The sequence below is a fragment of the Ictalurus punctatus genome, chromosome 13 (assembly GCF_001660625.3).
Source record: "Ictalurus punctatus breed USDA103 chromosome 13, Coco_2.0, whole genome shotgun sequence".
Lineage (NCBI taxonomy): Eukaryota > Metazoa > Chordata > Actinopteri > Siluriformes > Ictaluridae > Ictalurus > Ictalurus punctatus.
In genome coordinates this window covers 3796904-3822773 of record NC_030428.2, presented here as the reverse complement: position 1 = coordinate 3822773, position 25870 = coordinate 3796904, and the positions used below count along the sequence as shown (strand labels likewise).

General features: G+C 41.9%; 1 protein-coding gene across 1 annotated transcript in view; it reads right to left on the bottom strand.

The window, feature by feature from the left end:
• The window catches only part of LOC128628722 (NLR family CARD domain-containing protein 3), a 32052-nt gene extending 18145 nt beyond the window's left edge, over nucleotides 1-13907 (bottom strand). The window contains exon 1 of the mRNA XM_053685306.1: nucleotides 13651-13907. Within this exon, the coding sequence (XP_053541281.1) occupies nucleotides 13651-13703 (53 nt within the window). The 5' untranslated portion in view covers nucleotides 13704-13907. The remainder of the gene's footprint in view (nucleotides 1-13650) is intronic.
• Nucleotides 13908-25870: the final 11963 nt, after the last annotated feature.

The following is a 25870-nucleotide window of genomic DNA, read 5'->3' as shown; positions in this document are numbered from 1 at the left end:
GGTTCTGATATAGATAATAGATAAATAACAGCTAAAATGACAAACCTAGTTGTAATCTCTCTCTCTTTTTAAATTAAATAGTGACGTTCAAATGTGTAAGTTATCAGAGTGTGAAATAGAGCCTATATATATATAGCCGTCAGGAAGGATATGGAAATACATATACTCAGCAATAAAAGAAACATCCTCTCAAATTAAAATATTTTTATTTACAGCAAATTTATTTCCAATTTCAACAACTGATGCATAAACTGAACATGTTTAACAGACATTTGATGAACAGAAATGTCATGGGGGGGGGGTCAATATTAAAAGTAACAGTCAGTATTTGGTGGCCTCCAGCTGCTTTAAGTACTACAGTGCATCTCATCCTCATGGACTGCACCAGATTTGTCCATTCTTTCTGTGAGATGTTACTCCACTCTTCCATCAAGGCATTTGCAAGTTCTAGATCACATCTGGGGAGGACAGATGGTTACGTGTAATTTTCCAATGCAAGGACAATCAGCTGTCCTCCTGTCTCCCCGCAGCACTTTCTTAGGTGTCTTACATTACAGACATTGCAGTTTATTGCTCTGGACACATCTGCAGTCCTCATGTCTCACCCAATTATTGTACATTCTCTTCACCTTTGTATACATGTTCAATTGGTTCACTGGCAGTAGGGGTGTGGCTGCCATTTCTTTTGGGAGAGGGTCCTTTTTTCTCTGTTTCTTTGCTTAGGTAGTTAGGGAAGTATACATGTATTTTCTTTATATTCCTTTTAGGTAAGCTAGCTAACTAAACAACAGAATACTTTTGCTTATTATTTTGGCCTTGGCGCACCCTGAAGATACACCTGGATTGGTTCATTTGTACCATTATATGTATATATTGTCTGTTACAATATACCACAACCTTTTTCACAAAACCTTGTTTGCATTGTAATTCCTGGTTTCCCCTTATTTAAAGATCAATCCAATTGAATCCTGAGCTGGTTACTCAACCTAGACTGGGCCGTAACAAGTGACTGAGCTATATGAAGATCTAGAGAAGTTTCTAAATTCAACTCTTGCTCTCGTGTGGTCACCTGGGGTTGAGACACAAAAGATAAACCTATACTCATAAGAAAGTAATCATTTTGTACCCCTGTTGGACTAGACTGAAGCGCTGAGGGCTGAGAACTAGAATCAACATACACTTGACCCAACAGTTCCTTACACCCATTCTCGTGTGGACTATGGCCACTTGTGAATAATCTCCAATTCTAGGTCCTTCTGGCTCTACTCTCTCCTGGGGCTGGAAAGGGCCAGTAGACCTTACCCATTGGTTTACCTGGTATATTTTTGCCAGGTAAGAACAGGCTTAAGTTCTGAGCAATGGACAGTTTTAATGGGGCCATCTTCTCCATGTGGTCTGATCTAATACAGCATTCCCACTTCATCAATGTAGGCTACAATCTCAAACACAGTGGAGTGCCAGACAACCTGAATCTTACGGCAACCATGAAAAGGATTCTTACAATACACTAAAGTGCGAGGGGGTAGTATTGTTATTGAGTCAGGGCAATTGGTCCTACGGTGAATGACCACAGTCTCAAAGTGCCTTCGGGAACTGGTATAAATGGAGGTCAAATACTTTTGGTGTTGGGCCACCCAATCTGAATGGGCACTATCTCCTTCCCTTTCCTCACTACCATCAAGCAAACTATCCACTGGTAGCTTAGGTTTTTGGCCAAACATCAACTCATATGGGTAGTGTTAAGTCGACTGGTGCATCAAAAAGGAGCTGTGGAAGCAATTGTTACCAGGCTACTAATTTCAGCTGCAAATCCACTGGCCACCCCAATAGCACCATTGTGCCCATTACCTTTATTCAAGGTCTGAGTTGAAAGAATTGACATGGACCTCATCAGGCCATTAGAGAGATGCGCACAAGGGTATTGATTTGTGTTATTTCTGGTTTTATTTCATGTAACACTATGTACAGAACCAGTGCCTCCATGCATGCTGAACACACACTGTTGCATAGGCACTTTTCTCCTGGGTTGACCACTGTGTTCATGACACAGCAAAGGTTGGCAGGTTGCAAGGGAAATTTTCCACTGTATTTTCACATCTACTCATTGGCACAAACCTCATGAATGTGAGACAGTGTAAAGTGCTTTGGAACCACTAAGGTTAAAAAAGCGCTATATAAGTGCAGACCATTTACCATTTACATGCCTGCTCCTGCCTCGTGCTTTGAGATCAGTCAGCTGTACATTTCCGGACGTGTACTTAAGCCTCGTCAGTCTCCATCCCCGGGGCAGATCCTTGCTGTTGCTTGGTACAGCAGATATTTCAATACGTGTGTTGATTTCTCCTGTGTATTACCTTCTGCCTGTTCTTGGCTTTGTATCTGCTCTGTCCCTTTAAGTTTAATGATTTAGCTCCCAAACTGCTGGAAATGTGGGACGGCTTCTAACTCTTCACCAAAACTGCTTTATCCTGGAGAAGAGGTTTGAGATGAGACTCCTGTCATACAACAGTCCTGGTGAGTTTGTGCTTCTTAATGCTGAAAGACAGAAGAGCATCAGTGTAAACTCACAACATCAGCATAAACACCAACACACACACATTATTCAGTATGATACAGTAGAGTAGAGTAAAGAGATAGTAAGTCAGTAACTCACTATAATGTCTCCAGTTTACAGTGTGGATCCTTCAGTAGATCAGAGAGCAGCTTCACTCCTGATTCTCCTGGATTATTACCCTTCAGATTCAGTTCTCTCAGGAGTGATGAGGAGTTTGACCTCAGAGCTGAAGCCAGAGCAGCAAAACCTTCATCTGTAATACTGCATTTATACATGCTGCAAAACAAAAACATTCTCACACTTAACACACTCAGTTTTAGCTCTGAAAACATCAACTACACAAAATCTTTATATACAGAACATTTACTTTCCATCTCACACACACAAGAATGACAATATATCACATCACTACAATTACACTCAACACAGATGGAAACTGGATGTAGCTGTGTTTATTAAAACTCTGCTCTGTGTGTGTGTGTGTGTGTGTGTGTGTGTGTGTGTGTGTGTGTGTGTGTGTACCTCAGTGTCTCCAGTGTACAGTGTGGATTCTCCAGTCCAGCAGAAAGCAACTTCACTCCTGAATCCTGCAGGTTATTGTTACTCAGGTTCAGTTCTCTCAGTCTGGAGGAGTTTGAGCTGAGAACTGAGGACAGAACTCTACAGCTTTCCTCTGTCAGATTACACTCCCACAGCCTGGAAGAGAAATGATGAAATATCAGAACATTGACCTCAAACACACAAACACAGCCATAATCCAGCTAAAGTTTACCATGTAACAGAAATGTGTGTGTTTATCTTACACACAGAAATCAGAGGACAGGACACCACATCAGTACAATTATTATTATTACTACTACTATTATTATTACTATTGTTGGGGTGTGTGTGTGTGTACCTCAGTGTCTCCAGTGTACAGTGTGGATTCTCCAGTCCAGCAGAGAGCAGCTTCACTCCCGAATCCTGCAAGTTATTGTGACTCAGGTCCAGTTCTCTCAGACTGGAGGAGTTTGAGCTGAGAACTGAGGACAGAACTCTACAGCTTTCCTCTGTCAGATTATACCCCCACAGCCTGGAAGAGAAATGATGAAATATCAGAACTCTGACCACAAACACAGCCATAATCCAGCTAAAGTGTACCATGTAACAGAAATGTGAGTGTGTTCTCTTACACACAGAAATCAGAGGACAGGACACCACATCAGTACTACTACTACTATTATTATTATTATTATTATTATTATTATTATTACTACTACTACAATTATTATAAACAAATGCTTTATCATAATAAAGCATTTGATCAAACAAAAAACCCATCTGTTTTCATTGAAGGATCGTTGTAACTGATAATAATAATAATAATAATAATAATAATAATAATAATAATAAATTATTATAGTAACTATGATCCTTACAGGACTGAAAACAGATGGTTTTTTGTTTGAACAAAAAGGAGCAGGACGTGCTGTGGCTTTGTTTGGAAATATTTCGTTGGTGAAACAGAACAGAAACAGGCAATAAAATGTAAGAAAGGTAATATTAACTTATTCTTTCTGTTAGCATAGCATAAATAAAAAAATAACATCAGATGTGTGAGCTTTAAAATGTCTAAAACAATTTAATATGCACTGTAGTTACACAGTTACACTGCTCCTGTACCTTTAACTCACACACACACACACACGTTGTATTCATACTGTTCCCATGGTGACAGTGTTATGTTTTTCTTGCTCTCCATAGTGAAGTTCTGTTCAATGTCACTTTCAAGTAAAAGGAGAAAAGAAAATGTGCCTTTCACTGGTGTTTAATTCACAAAATGATCAAAAAGCAGTCATGAATACATGCAGTTATTTTGTAGAGATCATTTTCATCAGTTTTAGAGAAAAGGTAATAAATGGTGATATAAGGTTTTGTCCATATGGCCCAGATCTCAGTGCAGACGTAACGTGTTAGTGTAAAAAGTGAAACAATCTTCTGTAATGTTACGTATCGTGACATGAGGAAGTTCAGACGGATGCAAACGCAGGATAACAGTTTTATTTAGGAGACAGACAGGCAGACAAATCCAAAACGTGATCCAAAACATAATCCAAAAACAGGCAAAAGGTCAGACGATCGGCAAACAGGCATACACAGGGCTAGGTAGGAATCAAAGTCGTGGTCACGGAAGCAGGGTCGAGATACAAAACATGAAACATAAGCTACAGCGAGGGACTGGCAGCGGAGAAACCAGCGTGAACTAAACTAACGAACCTAAACATGAAACATGACATGAACTATGACTATGGTTATCTATCGTAGTTTCTTTTCTATTCTACTATAATATTCCACATTGTGTGCTGGGAGGCGCGCGGTATATATGTGGACATGATCAGTGTCGTAAATGCTCACAGCTGAGGGCGATTCAGACACATGTGAAATCCCAGCTAATGACGGAAACAAACACACACACACGTGTTCAAATGTCACTACTGTCAACAACGGAAAAACAGGTGCTCGCGCATTTGTGCAACAGTGAGAGAAAAAAGTATTTGATCCCCTGCTGATTTTGTACGTTTGCCCACTGACAAAGAAATGATCAGTCTATAATTTTAATGGTAGATTTATTTGAACAGTGAGAGACAGAATAACAACAAGAAAATCCAGAAAAAGGCATGTCAAAAATGTTATAAATTGATTTGCATTTTAATGAGGGAAATAAGTATTTGACCCCCTCTCAATCAGAAAGATTTCCGGCTCCCAGGTGTCTTTTATACAGGTAACGAGCTGAGATTAGGAGCACACTCTTAAAGGGGGTGCTCCTAATCTCAGTTTGTTACCTGCATAAAAGACATCTGTCCACAGAAGCAATCAATCAGATTCCAAACTCTCCACCATGACCAAGACCAAAGAGCTCTCCAAGGACGTCAGGGACAAGACTGTAGACCTACACAAGTCTGGAATGGGCTACAAGACCATGGCCAAGCAGCTTGGTGAGAAGGTGACAACAGTTGGTGCGATTATTCGCAAATGGAAGAAACACAAAAGAACTGTCAATCTCCCTCGGCCTGGGGCTCCATGCAAGATCTCACCTCGTGGAGTTGCATTGATCTGAATGATTCAGAGGACAACTGGGTGAAAGTGTTGTGGTCAGATGAGACCAAAATGGAGCTCTTTGGCATCAACTCAACTCGCGGTGTTTGGAGGAGGAGGAATGCTGCCTATGACCCCCCAAAAACACCATCGCACCATTGAACATGGAGGTGGAAACATTATGCTTTGGGGGTGTTTTTCTGCTAAGGGGACAGGACAACTTCACCGCATCAAAGGGACGATGGACGGGGCCATGTACCGTCAAATCTTGGGTGAGAACCTCCTTCCCTCAGCCAGGGCATTGAAAATGGGTCGTGGATGGGTATTCCAGCATGACAATGACCCAAAACACACGGGCAAGGCAACAAAGGAGTGGCTCAAGAAGAAGCACATTAAGGTCCTGGAGTGGCCTAGCCAGTCTCCAGACCTTAATCCCATAGAAAATCTGTGGAGGGAGCCGAAGGTTCAAGTTGCCAAACGTCAGCCTCGAAACCTTAATGACTTGGAGAAGATCTGCAAAGAGGAGTGGGACAAAATCCCTCCTGAGATGTGTGCAAACCTGGTGGCCAACTACAAGAAACGTCTGACCTCTGTGATTGCCAACAAGGGTTTTAACACCAAGTACTAAGTCATGTTTTGCAGAGGGGTCAAATACATATTTCCCTCATTAAAATGCAAATCAATTTATAACATTTTTGACATGCGTTTTTCTGGATTTTTTTGTTGTTATTCTGTCTCTCACTGTTCAAATAAATCTACCATTAAAATTATAGAATGATCATTTCTTTGTCAGTGGGCAAACGTACAAAATCACCAGGGGATCAAATACTTTTTTCACCTCACTGTAAGAGCACGCTGCTTCAAGGGGAAATCGTGATAGAACCCCCCCCAAGGACACTCCTCACAGAGTGCCCTGAAACATTCATCTCCATTGGCGGCCCCGGTCCCCTGGGCAGAATGTCCCAAGCAGAGCCAGGAGACCGCACAGCATCCTTGACAAAACAAAAAAGCAGAGCGACGTACACGGCAGAGCAGGGAAGCAGAGCAACGTCCTCGTCAGAGCATGAAAGCAGAGCGACGTCCTCAGCGGAGCATGAAAGCAGAGCGACATTCACAGCAGAGCAGGAAAGCATAGTGACATCCATGGCGGAACAGGGAAGCGGAGCGACGTCCCCGACGAAACAGGAAGGCAGAGTGATGACCACAGCCAAGCAGGCAGGCCGAGCGAAGTCCTCAGCGGAGCATGGAAACAGAGCGCTGTACTCAGCAGTGCAGGAAATCGAAGCAAGGTCCCCTGCGAGGCCAGGGAGAAGAGCGTGGGTCTCTGTGAGTCCAAAGGGATGAACGAAGCTCTCCGCAACGCAGGAGGGGGAAACGAAGTCCTCCGTGGAGCAGGAAGGGGGAGTGACACATGGCGCGCCGCAACTAAGAGGAACGACGTCTTCAGCGGAACATATGGGCAGAGCGACGTCCTCTGCGAAGCAGGATGGCATAGAGAAAACCTCAGCCGAGCAGGAAGGCAGAGCGACGACCTCAGCCGAGCACGAAGGCAGAGCGACGACCTCAGCTGAGCAGGGAAACAGAGTGCCGTACCCAGTGGTGCAGGAGTGCTGAGTGACGCTCTTGGCTGAACAGGGGTGCCGAGCAGTGTCCTCAGCAGAGCGGGCAGACCGAACAAGATCCATTACAGGGGAGGGAGGGTGGGAGATTACCTCATACGGGGGCACTGAGGTCACCAGGTTAACCTCAGGATTGAGCGGATCTTGGTCAGCCATGTCGGTAGACTTGGGCTTGAGCGGAGCTTGGGCAGCTGGGTCAGTAGACTTGGGCATGGGCAGAACTTGGTCGGCCGTGTCAGCAGACTTGGGCATGGGCAGAACTTGGTTGGCCGGGTCGGCAGGCTTGGACGTGAATGGAACTTGGTCGGCAGGCTCGTACATGAACGGAACTTGGTCGGCCGGGTCAACAGGCTTGGACATGAGCGGTACTTGGTCAACTGGGTCAGCAGGCTTGGACGTGAATGGAACTTGGTTGGCCGGGTCAGCAGGCTTGGACATAAGCGGAACTTGGTCAACTGGGTCAGCAGGCTTGGACATGAGCAGAGCTCGGTTGTCCGTGTTAACATACACTTGGTGGTTCATCCACTCATGATGCATGTGGAACGGTAGGTCAGCCTTGTTCGCCACATTGACTCCCTTCAACAGCTTATCCAGGTTGTAGCTCTGCCCTGGTTCTCCAAACTCCTTCAAAAACAGGTCCATGAATTGCCTACTGTTCTCCAGTTCCCGGGATCTCATAGCTGCTAATCGCTGCACCCAATTGCGAGCTGGGCCAAAAAACCGGGACACCATGAACCTTATCCATTGCTTCTTCTCTGGCTTCGGGTCAAACAGGCTGGAGAAATAGAACTGACAATCTACCAAAAAATAGTCCGGGTAGCCAAAGAACCCATCATACCGATCGGGAAGGACCACGAAAGTCTCTTGTGGAAACTGTATCGAGTCCAAGGCGGGGATGATTGGCATGGACTTCCGGGTTCTGCATCCTCTCCGTTCTCCTGCTGCATCCATGATAGGCAGAATATTCTGTCACGTATCGTGACGTGAGGAAGTTCAGACGGATGCAAGCGCAGGATAACAGTTTTATTTAGGAGACAGACAGGCAGACAAATCCAAAACGTGGTCCAAAACGTAATCCAAAAACAGGCAAAAGGTCCGACGATCGGCAAACAGGCATACACAGGGCTAGGCAGGAATCAAGGTCGTGGACACGGAAAACAGGGTCGAGATACAAAACATGAAACATAAGCTACAGCGAGGGACTGGCAGCGGAGAAACCAGCGTGAACTAAACTAACGAACCTAAACATGAAACATGACATGAACTATGACTATGAATCTAAACATGAACCATGAAACATGACCTGAACTATGACTATGGTTATCTATCGTAGTTTCTTTTCTATTCTACTATAATATTCCGCGTTGTGTGCTGGGAGGTGCACGGTATATGTGTGTAGACATGATCGGTGTCGTAAATGCTCAAAGCTGAGGGCGATTCAGACACATGTGAAATCCCAGCCAATGACAGAACAGGGAGGAGACATGACAGAAACATAAACAAACACATGTGTTCAAATGTCACTACTGTCAACAACATAAAAGCAGGTGCTAGCGCATTTGTGCTAAGAGCACGCTGCTTCAAGGGGAAATCCTGACATGTAACAGTACCAGAGGTTTGTTTAACGCTAATTAGAGTAACTATTAACAAGCATTAATCCAAACAGTGCAGTTCAGTGTTACATTAAAATAACAAACCATGCAGTAATACATTTATAAATAAAAATACTCACAAAGCTTTTCTGGAGGCTTTGACCACTGGCAGCAGCTTCAGAAGACATTCCTCTCATGGGTCATATTTCCTCAAATCAAACTCATCCAGCTCCTGATCCGAGTTCAGTAACACAAACACCAGAGCTGACCACTGAGCAGGAGAGAGTCTGGTTCCACTGAGACGACTGCTACCTTCTCTGTTCAGGTAAGTCTGTACTTCCTGCACTAGAGAATGATCATTCAGTTCATTCAGACAGTGGAACAGATTGATGGATTTCTCTGGAGATGGATTCTCCCTGATCTTCTCCTTGATGTACTCGACTGTTTCCTGTTTGCTGTGAGAGCTACTTCCTGTCTGAGGCATTAAGCCTCGTAAGAGAGCCTGATTGGACTCCAGTGAGAGACCCAGAAGGAAGCGGAGGAACAGGTCCAGGTGTCCATTCTCACTCTGTAAGGCCTTGTCCACTGCAGTCCTGAGGAAATCGGACATGGTTGACTTGCTGAAGAAATGGAAAAGTCCAGTGCGTTGCTCCACTAACACATTTGTCTTTCTAAAAATAAAGTGGAGAAATGTGTATAAAGCAGCCAGAAACTCCTGAACACTTAGATGTACAAAGCTGAACACATTCCCCAGGTGAAGCCCAAACTCCTCTCTGAAGATCTGGGTACACACTCCTGAGTACACTGCCACTTCTCCAACATCAATGCCACACTCTCTCAGGTCTTCCTCATAAAAGATCAGGTTTCCTTTCTCCAGCTGTTGGAAAGCCAGTTTCCCCAGTGCCAGGATACTCTCTCTGGTCTGCTGAGGATCAGGGTCACATTTCTGATGGTACTTTTGGTCCTTGTGTTTGATCTGAAAGATCAGGAAGTGTGTGAACATTTGAGTCAGAGTCTTGGGGACCTCTCCACTCTCTGCTTCACCCAACATTCTCTCTAGAACAGTGGCTGAGATCCAGCAGAAGACTGGGATGTGGCACATGATGTAGAGGCTTCTTGAAGACTTCATGCGTGTGATGATTTTATTGGCCAGGCTCTGATCACTGATCCTCTTCCTGAAGTACTCCTCTTTCTGAGGATCACTGAAGCCTCGTACCTCAGTTACCTGGTCTACACACTCAGGAGGGATCTGATTGGCTGCTCCTGGTCGAGAGGTTATCCAGAGGAAAGCAGAGGGAAGCAGGTTCCCCTTGATGAGGTTTGTCAGCAGCACATCCACCGAGGCTGACTCTGTCACATCACACAATCTCTCATTCTTCTGGAAATTTAGAGGAAGTCGACACTCATCCAGACCATCAAAGATCAACACCACTGTGTAGGAGTCACAGTCTGGTAATTCTAGTTCTCTCATTTCTGGGAAAAAGTGATGAAGAAGCTCCATCAGACTGAGATTTCTCTGCTTCATCAGATTCAGCTCTCGAAAGGGAAGTGGAAACATGAAGGTGACGTCCTGATTTGCTTTTCCTTCAGCCCAGTCCAGAATGAACTTCTGCACAGAGACTGTTTTTCCAATTCCAGCAACTCCTTTAGTCAGCACTCTTCTGATGGACTTGTCTTTAAAGAGCTCGTTACATTTGATGGGCGTCTCCTGTGTTGCTGGTCTCCTGGACGCTGTCTCAATCTGTCTCACCTCATGTTCGTTATTGACGTCTCCACTCCAACCCTCTGTGATGTAGAGATCTGTATAGATCTCATTCAGAAGTGCTGAGCTTCCATGCTGTGAGATTCCTTCATTAATTCTTTTAAACTTCTCTCTCAGGCTGGATTTCAGCTCTGTCTGATACACAGAAGCCACAGACTCTAATAAACAAAGTAATAACATGTTTTAATGCAAAATCACTGAGCACAATATAAAACGTAAAATTCTTTCAAATGCTGCTGTTCATTCCTGATTCATGGACTAAATATTATTGAAGGAACAGGACCAGTTTACAGAGTAATCACAAACTGGACCACGAACAGAACAGAAAAGCACCAGATGTACATGATACTAAACTCAAACTTCAAAATAAAGGTGTTCATATCTAAAACTATTTCCTCTCTCTAAAGTGAACCTGATGGAATAAAGCCATGACTCAGAACTCTTACTGTTGTGCAGTGTGTTAGCGAGATCTGTGTGGTTCATGTTCTTCAGGACGTGCAGTGTGATCTTCAGCGCTCCCTCTCTGACACTGTGCAGATCCTCCTCATCCTTCACCTCCCTCTCAGTGCATGCTGGGTAATCTGGACTCAGGAGCTTCCTAAACCTCTTCAGCTCATTCTTTATCAGAGTGATGACTTTGTGTTCCAGCTCCTGGTTAGAAACACACAGGAACACATCTAAATATTAGAATGTTACACATTGAGAGATGCTTTTATTTTATGAAAAGAAGAAAGGTCTCTTTCTATTACCACAGCAACCTACTCACACACAAGTTACACACATTAAAAAGACACACACACCTTGAATATGGAGTCCAGCTGATTTCTGCAGATGTTTGATTTCTTCTTTTGTGGTCTGTGAACAAATAAAACACATGATGTAATATAGACTATATGTATTCATAGCTGCACAACACACTAATACATACAGAGACAGATATTTAACACTATCCTCTTAACACAATACACTGATTTCAGGGTTTCCTCACTGACACTAACATGTTTATGAAAAAATAGTGGTCTAGTCATTAATGTCCCAGATGTAAATGTTGTTGTGTAGCACCACAGACCCTCCAGCTCAGGGACTGCAGGCTGAACTGAACTCTTAAAGCAGTTTTCCTCACTGCCAGTCCGAGAGCTGCAGCACTGCACACTTTAGTGTTTTACTGCTTCAACACCTGATAAAGCTCATGAAGGGCTTCATAATGAGACCAGTGAGTTTGATCAGGTGGAACACTGCTGTAAAACACCTCACTGTACTGACCTCATATCAGGAGAACTGGCTCCGTCTCTGAAGTTAAGTGGAACACCCACTGACCGGTCACTCTTCATGGACACACAGCTGGATTCTGGTGAGTCTGATCTCTTTCCCTCCATCATTCTGTAATTAGAACAGAAATATCAGCAATAATTAATACAGTCAAACCTTGGATTGCGAGTAACTTGGTTTGCGAGTGTTCCGCAAGACGAGCAAAAAGTTGTAATAAATTTTAACATGATATACGAGCGAGGTCTTGCAATACGAGTGGTACGTATACGCTGCTTTTCTTTTTTTCTTTTCGTTGCCGATTTCCAGAAGCTCATGGTTTACGAGTGTTACCTGCCGCAACAAGTTTTCAACTGCAATGACACGGGGCTTTTTTGGAAAAAGATGCCAAAGAGGACCTACATTACAGCAGAAGAGAATGCAATTCCTGGTCAGAAGCCCATGAAAGACCGTCTCACCCTCTTGTTTTGTGCTAATGCAAGTGGCGCTTTCAAAGTCAAGCCCCTGCCCGTGTATCATTCCGTGAATCCACAAGCCTTCAAGAAATGCAAGGGTGCAGAAGAGCCAGTTAAACGTTATGTGGAGTTCCAACAGCAAGGCTTGGGTCACTCGTATCTTGTTCGGTGAGTGGATCAACGAGGTCTTCGGTCATGCAGTGAAGAAATACCTTTTAGAACTTTTTCCCTTTTTCCACTCAAAGTCTTGCTGGTTATGGATAATGCCCCTGCTCATCCTCCAGACCTTGAGGATGACATACTGGAGGAATTTGAGTTCATTAAGGTCAAGTTCCTTCCTCCCAACACCACTCCATTACTGCAGCCCATTGATCAGGGAGGAGAAAAACACAGAGAAAATCCCTCACTTCAAATGAGATTAGGGAGGCGTGTAAAATGTTGGAAACAGCGCAAAATTTTGTAGAAAAGCACCACCCGAGTAAGACTGTAGCAGTGCGAGCGATGAATCTGTTTAACGGCAATGCAATGTCACATTTCCGCGAAGGAGGAATCCTTAAAAGGAGGCAAAAGCGAGTGTCACTGGATAGGTTCCTTGTTAATGTCGTACAAAAAGAAAAAGATTCCGGCGAGCCAACAGACAGCAGTGATTCCATTAGTAACAGTGAATGTCGTCCTACACAATAATTAATAAATTGGATTACTTTATATTAAATTTAAATAGTAAAAATATAAAATGGTATTTTGTGTTAATCATTATTATGTATATGAATATTTTTGGGTTTTGGAACGAATCATCCGAGTTTCCATTATTTCTTATGGGGAAATCGCTTTGATATACGAGCGCTTTGGATTACGAGCACGCTTCCGGAACGAATTATGCTCGCAATCCAAGGTTTGACTGTACTCTGCTGTCTCAGCACTGTTACACAATGTGTTCATCATTAAACACCAATAATTCCATCTTTTTAATTCAGCTACAGTCTGCACACTTATTCAAACAGGAGACACGCCTCATACCTCAGGAATTACACTGATGTCAGGAGTCCCAATCACAGATAACTGACTCAGCTGGGTCTTAAAGCCTGTAGAGTTCACTGACCCAAAGCTACACTGCACTTCTCCTCCACATTACACAGTCCTTTTCACTCTTCTCTCAGTGAATGATTTCTCTAAACTGTTCTTAGATCAGATCAGTGATATATTCACTGCTATTAAACACCTTAAACCAAAGTTTAGTTCCTCTGTAAACTAGTGAGTGTTTAGAGACACAGATCTGTTCCCATGAGACGGTGTGTAATTATTGCTGGTGAATGGAAAAGTAACTCACCTCTCGTCTTTCTTTAAGTCCTGGTCTCCAGACACACTCATGTTGGAGGTCATGTCTCCTCCAGATTACAGCAGGACACACGTTTACTTCACTCCAACATCGGTGTGTTAAATCAAACCCTGTATCAGCACAGAGTTCACTTACAGGAAATAGTCACGGTATCAAGTCATAAAACAACCTGTGTACATTCAAACTTCAGTACAAACCCACAAAACTCTTCTGCATCTGGTGTACATTCAGTGTGTTCATATATTATAGCTTTAGATTTAGATACTCACTGTGTTTTTACTCCTGAAATGGTTTATTTTCCCCTCGACACAAAATAGAGCCGTCTAGTTTTACTGACACCGTCTAACTGGTTTATTCTGCAAAGCAGGTAGGGCCTTGGTGTGTGTGTGTGTGTGTGTGTGTGTGTAAATGAACAATATTTAATGGTGGATTTTATGTGATTCTGCAGTAAAACATTAAACAGTAAAAATATAACAGCATATTTTCACATGCTACGAAAGGTTTTATCTTCAAAGTGGGGGTCTCCGATCTTTTAGTTTTGTAATTACAGCATAGAAAATAATCCTGGAGGTGCAACTGTTTCCAATATAACATGACCTGCTGGTGATGCTGCGATAATTTAATCAGTAAACATTGAATATTGAAATCATATCCAAGTAAAAATCTGATCCCTCCCAATTTCTTAAATATTTCTCTGGGAATATGGAACCAGAAGTTGTTGTTGAGGAAAGGTTTTAACCAATTAATTTTCAAGGTCCCATTTATACAATTAAAACCGATGGCTTGTAGGCCTCTATCTTTAAATTCTTTGGTCATCTCTGCTCTGTTAATGTAATGAATTTTCCTGATCCAGATATAATCAAAATCAACCTGATTTATCTTTATTAATAGCTCTACTTTGAGTATGCAGGATAGATAAAATATTCAACCCAATAAGCTAATATCTCTTAATAACCATGAGCAATGTTTACTTTATTCATCTACTACTTTCCACACATTCATATTTTCACTTTCAGTTGAGTCTTTGGATATTTACTTGCCCGAGTATTTAACTGTGGATTTTATGGGGACGCTGTAAGCCTCTGTTAAGCGTCTTTGCTGAACCGGCATTAGCTCACACTTATTCAAATTTAGCTTTAGAACGGAGGCTTTGGAGAAAATTTGAATTGTATGTAATATCTTGGGAACTTCCGTTAGCTGCTTCATAGAGATGCTTGTATCATCTGCTAACTGGCTGGTGATTACTGGTTGCCCAAGTACCTTTAACGGAGCCATGTTTGAATTTGTAATAAAAATAGAAAGCATTTCTGTAAATAATTTCTTTCATTACAAAGGGAATTGGAGAAATAGGGCCTTGTTTAACCCCACGTGTGATGATAAATCGGGGTGAGGTACCTCCTGGTAAGGAGATTGACCTATTTGAATTTTCATAACGAGATTCTATAATGTTTCCAAATTGAAGGATGTCATATTATCTGTTGGTTCTTTTAACATAAGAAAAAAATGGATCTTTAAAACGACCCAAAAGTGTATATAGAAATTGAGAGTGAGATATTCCATGACCCTCAGTCAAAGAACACCTTGCATCCTGAGGTGAGGGCGGTTACGACACAGCATTCGGACGCTCGAGCACACAAACGTACAGTGAGGGAAAAAGTATTTGATCCCCTGCTGATTTTGTACGTTTGCCCACTGACAAAAAAATGATCAGTCTATAATTTTAATGGTAGATTTATTTGAACAGTGAGAGACAGAATAACAACAAAAAAATCCAGAAAAACGCACGTCAAAAATGTTTTAAATTGATTTGCATTTTAATGAGGGAAATAAGTATTTGACCCCTCTGCAAAACATGACTTAGTACTTGGTTTAAAAACCCTTGTTGGCAATCACAGAGGTCAGACGTTTCTTGTAGTTGGCCACCAGGTTTGCACACATCTCAGGAGGGATTTTGTCCCACTCCTCTTTGCAGATCTTCTCCAAATCATTAAGGTTTCGAGGCTGACGTTTGGCAACTCGAACCTTCAGCTCCCTCCACAGATTTTCTATGGGATTAAGGTCTGGAGACTGGCTAGGCCACTCCAGGACCTTAATGTGCTTCTTCTTGAGCCACTCCTTTGTTGCCTTGGCCGTGTGTTTTGGGTCATTGTCATGCTGGAATATCCATCCATGACCCATGGCGAGTTGAGTTGATGCCAAAGAGCTCCATTTTGGTCTCATCTGACCTCAACACTTTCACCCAGTTGTCCTCTGAATCATTCAGATGTTCATTGGCAAACTTCAGACGGGCATGTATATGCGCTTTCTTGAACAGCGGACCTTGCGCGCGCTGCAGGATTTCAGTCCTTCACGGCGTAGTGTGTTACCAATTGTTTTCTTGGTGACTATGGCCCCAGCTGCCTTGAGATCATTGACAAGATCCTCCCGTGTAGTTCTGGGCTGATTCCTCACTGTTCTCATGATCAATGCAACTCCACGAGGTGAGATCTTGCATGGAGCCCCAGGCCGAGGGAGATTGACAGTTCTTTTGTGTTTCTTCCATTTGCGAATAATCGCACTGTTGTCACCTTCTCACCAAGCTGCTTGGCAATGGTCTTGTAGCCCATTCCAGACTTGTGTAGGTCTACAATCTTGTCCCTGACATCCTTGGAGAGCTCTTTGGTCTTGGCCATGGTGGAGAGTTTGGAATCTGATTGATTGATTGCTTCTGTGGACAGGTGTCTTTTATACAGGTAACAAGCTGATATTAGGAGCACTCCCTTTAAGAGTGTGCTCCTAATCTCAGCTTGTTACCTGTATAAAAGACACCTGGGAGCCAGAAATCTTTCTGATTGAGAGGGGGTCAAATACTTTTTTCCCCTCATTAAAATGCAAATTAATTTATAAAATTTTTGACATGCGTTTTTCTGGATTTTTTTTGTTGTTATTCTGTCTCTCACTGTTCAAAAAATCTACCATTAAAATTATAGACTGATCATTTCTTTGTCAGTGGGCAAACGTACAAAATCAGCAGGGGATCAAATACTTTTTTCCCCTCACTGTATAGATGTAAGATTTACCAATTTGTATTTGAGGTAGGAATTTAAATATCGTAGCTATTTCAGCCCATGAAATTTTTTGCTGGTTTTGATCGACGATTTTATTGTCAAAATAATTATTTAGCTATGAAACTGTCAAAAATGCATACATTTGCAAGTTAGCTAGCACACCAAAATTGTGTGTATGTGCCATTGCTACGTGTGCATAAATGATTTAATGGTATGGTTAGTCAAAATGTTCACACAGAGATGAGAATTCTTCAATATTTGAAGAGGGAAAACTCTCTCTGAAATTCCATACCAGGTTTTGTTTGTTGCCCTGCAGTGACAGACACTTTGCTCTCGTCAAGCTTGGCAAGAGGCAAACAGTTCAGTGACCCCTAGCTACTGGAGTCTGAACCCTGTGCTTATTATAGAGAAATTTTATTTATTGAACTGTGTTTCTAAAAGCTGTGGAATTGTTTAATTTGGAGACTCCAACTCAGAAATCCTGAGAGAATGCAGGCAATGTAAAAAAAAAACTTGATATGAGGAAAAAGTGGGGGACAAAAAATAGATTTTGAAATGTGGGGGACATGTCCCCCAATGTATAATGGCTCCTACGTCCATGTTACTGACATGTTTCAACAAGAATATAAAGATAAATAACAAATGACATACAGTGTATTGTTTTCTGCTACAAAAAGTCCAAATGTAAAAATATAGAAAAAACTTTGGTTTGCATTCAAACAAATATAAAGTATTTGGACTAAATTAGGAATCGGTGGTTACTGATTATTTATTACTCTGTTCCTGAGCAGTAAAACCTAAACGTTTGCTTGTGCATGTCCCACGTTACTGAGGACAGCTTCCTGAACCTGGGCGAGTACACAGCAGGCTACACACCAAGGCTACTCCTGAAAAGTGGGACGATTCCCACTTTGCTCTGACAATCTTGTGCTTCTGAATCAGAACCTGTAAGTATGTTTGATTATTTTATCTTTTAAAATGATTTTAGATTTTTATCTGCTATTGAGTTTTGTGTTGTGGCCCAGGGCTTGGTTTTAGACCTCTGCTAATGTGCTAGCTAAAGTTTTGATATTCAGCTTTGGGAATTTTTACCTATAAACCTGCAGAATAACACCTATTCCCCTGTCTGTATATTGTCTCTTTTTTCTGTCGATTTCACAAGCCAAATTAAATCGTTATAACATCATATCTTGGTGGTTAAGGCTCTGGGTTACTGATCGGAAGGTCGTGGGTTCAAGCCGCAGCACTGCTCCAGACCCTTAACCCTCTCTGCTCCAGGGGAACTGCATCATGGCTGACCCTATGCTCTGACCCCAGCTTCCTGACATGCTGGGTTATGCGAAGAAAATAATGTCACTGTGCTGTAATGTATATGTGATTAATAAAATAAAGACTCATTATATTCGAATATGTAAACATATTCGTCTTTGTCTGGCTGGAAATGGTACCATGAGCTACAAGTCTCAACACTTGGGGGCACAGGTGATCCTATTATAGTTTGGGGGACAGGAAACTCCAAGCTCTAAATGAGCTTGCTTCTTACGGAGGCTTTCTTTAACCTCAGCTAACTCATCAGCAGGCTTGACAGAGACAGTATTAGAATCAACAGAAAACTCTTAATATTAATACCACAAGACTGTGCACAAGGCTGCTGCACCCCAGAGTGTTCTAGGAAACTCAAGGTAGGATCTTGAGGAAAAACCCTGTTACCATTCATCTAAGTTTGGCATTCTCTGCCTGAAGTTGATGCACCAAGTTGATGAAGTTGTTCATCCAGTGACTAACAACCAAATTGAGGCAAACAATTCAAGCGCTGCCATTGTTCCACAGACAGGAAGTCTGTTTGCACTAGGCTGGTGGGTGTTCCTTTCCACATTTCCAACACCTCAGCAGGAGGCTGATGGAGACCTGAGTCTGGGAAGTAAACCTACTTTCAGACTATGGTGACTACCTACATAGGAGACCTTGTGCTGGCTAGCCAATGGTCCTTTCTACACGATCGCATTCTAGTCAATATGACCACTATATATTGCAAGCTGCCTTCTCCAGCTGTCAACTTCAGTGGCAGTTGTTATATCATACACTTTCTGTCAAATTGTCAATCAAAGTAGTCTGTGCTGATTTATGGCCCTTTGTGCTTCCATGACTGCCATTTTGGTAGGTAACCTAATTTTATGACTAGTGGTGGGGGTATCAACGGCATCACTGGGTCAATCTGGCCCCTGTGTGTGTCTGGGCTGTGGTGGAGGTGTGTGGAGGGGGCGGTGGGGGTGACAGCAACAAAGGTATTTATGTTAAGGAGTCCGGTTTTGGGGGGGGGGGGGGGGGGGGGGGGGGGCAAAATACATCTGAAAAAGCCTGTCAATGATTAATATTGGGTATGTGTTTGTGTTGCTGTGTGGGGGTATTTCATTTGTGTAAACACATAAAAGCATGATGTTTGAATGTGTACATATATGAGTAGAAAATTTGTTTGAAAAATAAATGAAAACAAATGTTGATTACGTTTTCAGGGGACCCGGTTTTCCTTTGAATAAAAAAGCTTTTTTTTAAGAATCTGTTTAAAAGAATCGTGTGTATTACGTGTCTTTCAAACATAAACCTTTAGGAGGTAAAAGTTATTAAAAGAGCTGTTTAAAAAGAATCGCGCATATTACATGACTTCTAAACAAAGATCCTTATGAGGTAAAAATGTCAAAGTGTTGGCTAAAAGAATCGCCATATCGTTTAAACTAGAAGATAACTTTTCGCGAGATGTCTTCCATGCGCTGGGGTAACACAGTAATGATATTAAAACCGAATCACCTCTCTCTCTAAACCCCGCCCATACACACGTGTTTCAGACACACCTCTCTCTCACTCTCTAAACCCACGCCCATACACGTGTTTCACCTGCAGACAGTTTCTGTAGGCTATGTGCATCTAATTTATGACTCTACAATTCTGTTTTCTATGTGCATCTAATTTATTACTCTGTGTTTTTCCTGACCAGGAGTTTTGTGGGGGAGACACTTATTTTATGACCAGGGGTCATGGTGTAATCCTATCAGTTTGTTTATGATAATGAGTTAGCGTCTTGGGGTGTTAATGGCTTTACGAAATCCCCACAAATAGGTAAGCACTGTGCTTAAAAGCGGAGTCAGTTACGCAGAAGTTTAAGATTTCGGCTGTGTACCAGTGTTTGCGCTGAGTAATTTAGATGAACTGGTGGGTTCTCATTTTAGCTCACCGCTAAAGTTTTGTTTTTATTTTGAGCAATACTTCAAAGAGAAGATGGCTGTGTATCATAACAGTAAGTGTATTATTATTATTATTATTATTATGCATTATTAAGAATGTTTATTTATAAACAAATTTATGGGTCTGCTGTAATGGTTAAACAGATATCTAACGCTACAGGTGATGCTGACATTGTGTCTATTCCGGACATCGTATTTTATAAGTATTTGTGCCTATGTATGATGTGTTGTGTATGTGTAGAATGATTAGCCTATACTTTTTATTTTACACAAAGGATCGAACTCAGGCGGTGCAGCTCCGCGAGTCAGGTCGGATAACCCCGTGCTCAGTAAGCCTTGTAATAATTAGATATTTGACGGTTATATTTAAATGTGGTTTTATGTTTTTTTGTGTTTGTTTGTTTACTGCTCATGGATTATCAAATCTTGTAAACAAGATCAACACACCCGTGTTCAAAAATCGTGCTGTGGGTTCTACTGAACAGCTTGTGTCAACAAAGCCTAGAAAGAACAAGCGTAAAACAGTTACGGTCGCTCAGGTCCATGCTCCGACTGACAAATATTTGAGAGACACACGACAACTTATTTATCTCTACTCAAAAACTATCAGAAACAAAATATAAGCACGTCTCAAAATGTCAGCAAGTTAACACAGATAAAACAGATGGGTAAAACATGCACAACATACCTATATAGAGGAGAAATAAGTCACAAACATGACGGTCGATGTTACTTCCACGAGAGCTTTACTCGAGTGGAAAATTACCGCTTTTCCTCCAGGTATGTGGGCGGAGACTAAAGCAATCAATCCCAGAGTGCAGGATTCAGACCATCCTAATAGATGACTGATCAGCGTTATACTCACTTGAATCATCAATGTATTAACACATTAAAATGGAACAACAGCGTAAAATAAACACTCTTTTAACTCTTTTTTTTTTTAAAAAAAAACATTTGACTATTTAACTTATTACATTTACTGTGTGTGATTTTTTTTTACTAGTTTTGTTTAAATAAATAAAAAATCTTTTAAAAATGTCAAAGCGTTGTGGTGAAACAGTTTGTAATCAGGGAGCAGTAATTAAATCTAGAAAACGCGACCACGGCGGTTTTTGTTCCTTTGAACAGCACGGTAACACAGAGACATTACACTATTTAATTCGGACAATGGAGAATCAGAATAGATCTGAGTCTACCACTGATACCTTGTTGGAATTATTAAACATGGCTAGATCAATGGCTGACGATCAAGCAGAATCAGTTCCAACTTCGTCGTTAGACCATGATTCAAATTCACAACAGGTGGGGTGGGGGTCGAACAGCGAATCGTATCGATCATTTAATCCTTCAGAGCAAAATTTTGGGTTATCCGAATCGTCTACTGAATCTATTGTAAGAGAGGGTGGAGATGTCGGTGGTCAGATTGAATAGTTTGGAGATACGGTGTTGTATAAATATGTGTGTAATAACTGCTCCAGACCTGGCTGCGTACACTATATTTCTGCATGATATCATGTCTGAAATAGTGTCGTTTTCCAGACTGCTGGTCGGTGATGGGGGTTTAATCAACGTTACCTTGAGAGGCCCTAGTCTACCCTCTGATGTTACCTGATGTTACCTGATGTCTTGTCACCTGACAACGATTACGATGTGTACGTGTTCGCAAGCCAGATTGAAAACATTATGCAAATATGGCTGAACGATATGACCAAAATGTATATCATGATATATTTCTTAATTTCAGTTGATACGATATAACTCCGATATCGATATGAACAATATAAATCCTCAGAAAAACTGCCAAGGACGCCCACAACGGATGTCTGTACCTTCAAACTTCTGTAAAATGAATTTGCCAAGTCTATGAAACCTCCTCTTCTAAAATTATATAATAATTTAGAAATAAAAACGGCACAAATAAATTAATGTTCACCTTTTATTTGTATTTAACCGTCATACAAACAAGAAATGTGAAATCACCGTCAAATAAACATAAAACTCTCACCTTTGTCAATATTAATATCTTTAACTTTAAACAACATAGGCTGATTATTTTATTCTTATAGATTGAAATAAAAGTGCTTCAGCCAGGATAAAAAATATGAAAAATGCTCAGAGTTGCTGAAGAAAACAGAAAAAGTGTGAGCAATAACAAGAACACATGTCGCTGGGGCAGGGACATTGTTTGGCGTTGATGACACCCTATGACAGGCTCTAGAGGTTTCTGGCAAGAAATACAAGCTGGTCTACATTATCTGGCCTCAAAGATGCCCTTTTACATGTGACAATGTTGCCACCTGTACTAAAAACCCTCTCAGAGGGGGAGCTTGTGGCTTGAATACACAAGTAATGTTTTGCCAGTTGTCCTACTCTGGGGAAGTTCTTATGAGAGACTTTCCACCAATCCAGAGGATTTGAGTCATTGTCAGCATCTGGAGACAGAAGGTAGTTGCTGAGCTCCCTCTCAACTGCCTTCTGTACACTCAAGTCTTCTGTGTTGGTACTGGTGGACCTGTTTGGAAAAAAAGCTAGCCAACAACCGCTTTGTTTTCTTGGCTAGTGTCACTGCTGCAGAAGCATCTCCCATGGCTTCTTCTCTGGACTCCTCTTCCCTTACCACAACAGCTCTCTCTCCCTTCAGCATCTCCAACACAGCTTTCTCTTTGATGTATTCTCTCTTCTCCTCCTGAGTGTACAGAAGCTTGAATCTTGGGTCAACGAGGCATGCCATGTCAAGTAGATCATCCATGGCAGATGCATCACTGGTTTTACGAATGACACACAGACATAGGACTCACCGGACAAGGCATCCGTGAATTCGAGGAGCGGGCTTAGAGCTGCATCTATAGACTCTAAAACATCCACATCTTGCCAAGTAGGAACCAGCGACCTGGTCTTCTTGTCTTTTGAGAGGACCTTTGTGATGGCCCTTTTCTGCTCCAGAACCCGCTTCACCATTTGATGACGGGAGCCCCATCTTGTTGGGGTTTCACTGATGAGCTTGTGCTGTGGCAAGTGATACTCCTCCTGAGCAGCTGCAAGGTCCTGTTTCTTCTTCCAGGAGTAGGAGAAGGCAACCACCACCTTTTTACAGACCCCAACTGCTCTGTCCACTCGCTTGTCTTGGTGAAATTTCTCTGTAGACAGAGAGAGAAAAAAATATTGCAATATATAGTTCTCATTTGTATTTTAACTACAAAATTTGATTTATTTATGTTATTAACTCAAAATCACAATTCTTCTGCTTACGTACATTTTGTTGTTTTTATTTCACACCTGATTTGGCAAAGTAAACATCTGTTTCCATGCCAGTAAAACATCTTTGAATTTAATTGATAGAACTGCTGTATGTATAAATCCATACAAAGTATTTGTGCCTATGTATCCTGCTATCTATGGTGATGCAGACCTGGTGGTCCTCGCTGAGCCCCCAGGAGGCAAGCGCGTCCGTAAGTCCGGCTGCAATTGCTCCGCCTGTGTGATCCTCGGGAAAGTACACCGTCTGGAGGCATAAGCTGACAAGCTTCCAATCTTGGTCAATAAAGTGGACTGTCAGGCTCAAGTATGGTTCCGAGGTTCGGCTTGACCACAGGTCAGCTGTGGTCACAAAATGTGACACTGACTGCAGTTGCTCCTCCACCCTTTCCCTAACTTCTCCGGAAAGTGTAGGTATAGCTGTGCGGGAAAAATATTTCCGGCCAGGGAGCTCGTATCTGGGGTCGATGACTGACATAATTTTCCTGAAGCCCACATTTTCTACCATACTAAACGGCATCATGTCCTTAGCCAAAATGTTTGTGACGAGCCTTAGTAATGTCTTTATAACGTTTAGACGGCTTGTCATAAGGCATGAATACAGCGATCCGGGTTTGCTGCATCGGTTTCTCTTTTGACACAGCTGGTGATGGGGATGGGGGTGGCGGTGATATTTCAGAGACAGGTTGGCTTAAACCTTTATGCTGCCACATCTTCTGACTCTCAGAATATTCTATCGGGTGGAACTGCTTCAGATGGGGGAACAGATTTGATGTGTTCCTGCTGCTAGTCGGCACCACTCTCCAGCACATTTTGCAGCGCACTGAAACCTGAAGGGTATCAGAGCTTAGATAGCCAAACCAATTCCCTACCACTGAATTAGTCTTTCCTCTATTATCAACTATTTCGTCTGCTTTCTCTTCACTTGTGGAAGCTCGCTCAGTCGCATTTGTATTGTGATCGGGGGTACTCATTTTGTAGCTAAAACATGCCGCGTTGGAGCTTAGCCTAACACTGCCGAGCACTGGCTGCATGCCTGTGGTGTACGTCATCACGCACGTAGCTAATTGTGTTCTGCTCTTTCTGCTCAGCTTGAATACAAGGAACTGACGCTTGTGTCATGAACGTCAGTCAGTGACTAATGTTTTAATGTATGTCGAAATATCGGAAATGTGTTTAAAAACCATATCACCGTAATTGAAAAAATTTATATCGCGATATATATTGATATTGAACTATTGTCCAGGCCTATATGCAAAGCAATTCTAACATGCGGGCTGATGATTGTCTGGATCTAAATGTGTCTATAGCTCGTGGTAAACACGGTTGTGCTTATCAAAAGATACGTGATCTAGCCCATAACGAAGTAATTGCCAGAAAAAGAATAAATCTGTTTTGCCCCAACAATATATCTAAGAATCTGTGTTTTGCAATCTGTCTGGCCCATTGTATACATCCACGTTGTGTCCTGATCTAGAAGCGATAGCCGAGTCTCTGCCGAACACTGCGGGGTATTCAGTACAGCAAACGATAGGGTTTAATTTACGTTGTTTAGTTTAATTTGTCATTTATTTATTGAGGAATATGATCCAATATTACATATCTGTGAGTGGACCTCTAGGATTAGCAGTTTAATTTGAAGGTGAAATTAGAATCAGGTGTTTTTAATAAATGTGATGAGAGGTGACTGAGCACCCGATTGTATTTAAAGAACAGGGATCTATCACAGTCTTATCTTAACACATGCTTGTGGAAGTGCATCATGGGATGAAAAATTCCTCCAAACTGATGTACAGGACTGATCAACAGTTAACAGAAACATTTAGTTGCAGTTATTGTTATTGTTCTTACTTAGTTGCCCCATGACAACATCTGGTGATGCACATACAGATGTCATTATAGTTATATCCAGCACTGTTAAAGTGTCTTGCCACTGTCAAGAAAAAATTCTTCATTCTGATGTTATGTATGTGCACGGCAAACCACTGGCCAGTCATCTCTTGGTGTCTCCAGTGTATAGCTCATTACTTCTTTTACAGGAAACACAATTTCCTGTAAAAACAAACACACAAACAAAAAAACCCTCTTCTGATGCATAAGGAGTTATGGGTAATACATTTTTTCTTATTTTCAATTTTTTTTTTAATACATTTACATGTGAACCATCTAGAACGGTTGCTTGCAAGAGTGTCACAGATATTAGGCTAATCATTGAGTGTCACAGATATTAGGCTAATCATGATGTCAGGTAATGAGAGCTGAGACTGATGCAAATGCAGGTAAGGCTGATTTTGTACGTTTGCCCACTGACAAAGAAATGATCCGTCTATAACTTTAATGGTAGATTTATTTGAACAGTGAGAGACAGAATAACAACAAAAAAATCCAGAAAAACGCACGTCAAAAATGTTATAAATTGATTTGCATTTTAATGAGGGAAATAAGTATTTGACCCCTCTGCAAAACATGACTTAGTACTTGGCTTAAAAACCCTTGTTGGCAATCACAGAGGTCAGACGTTTCTTGTAGTTGGCCACCAGGTTTGCACACATCTCAGGAGGGATTTTGTCCCACTCCTCTTTGCAGATCTTCTCCAAATCATTAAGGTTTCGAGGCTGACGTTTGGCAACTCGAACCTTCAGCTCCCTCCACAGATTTTCTATGGGATTT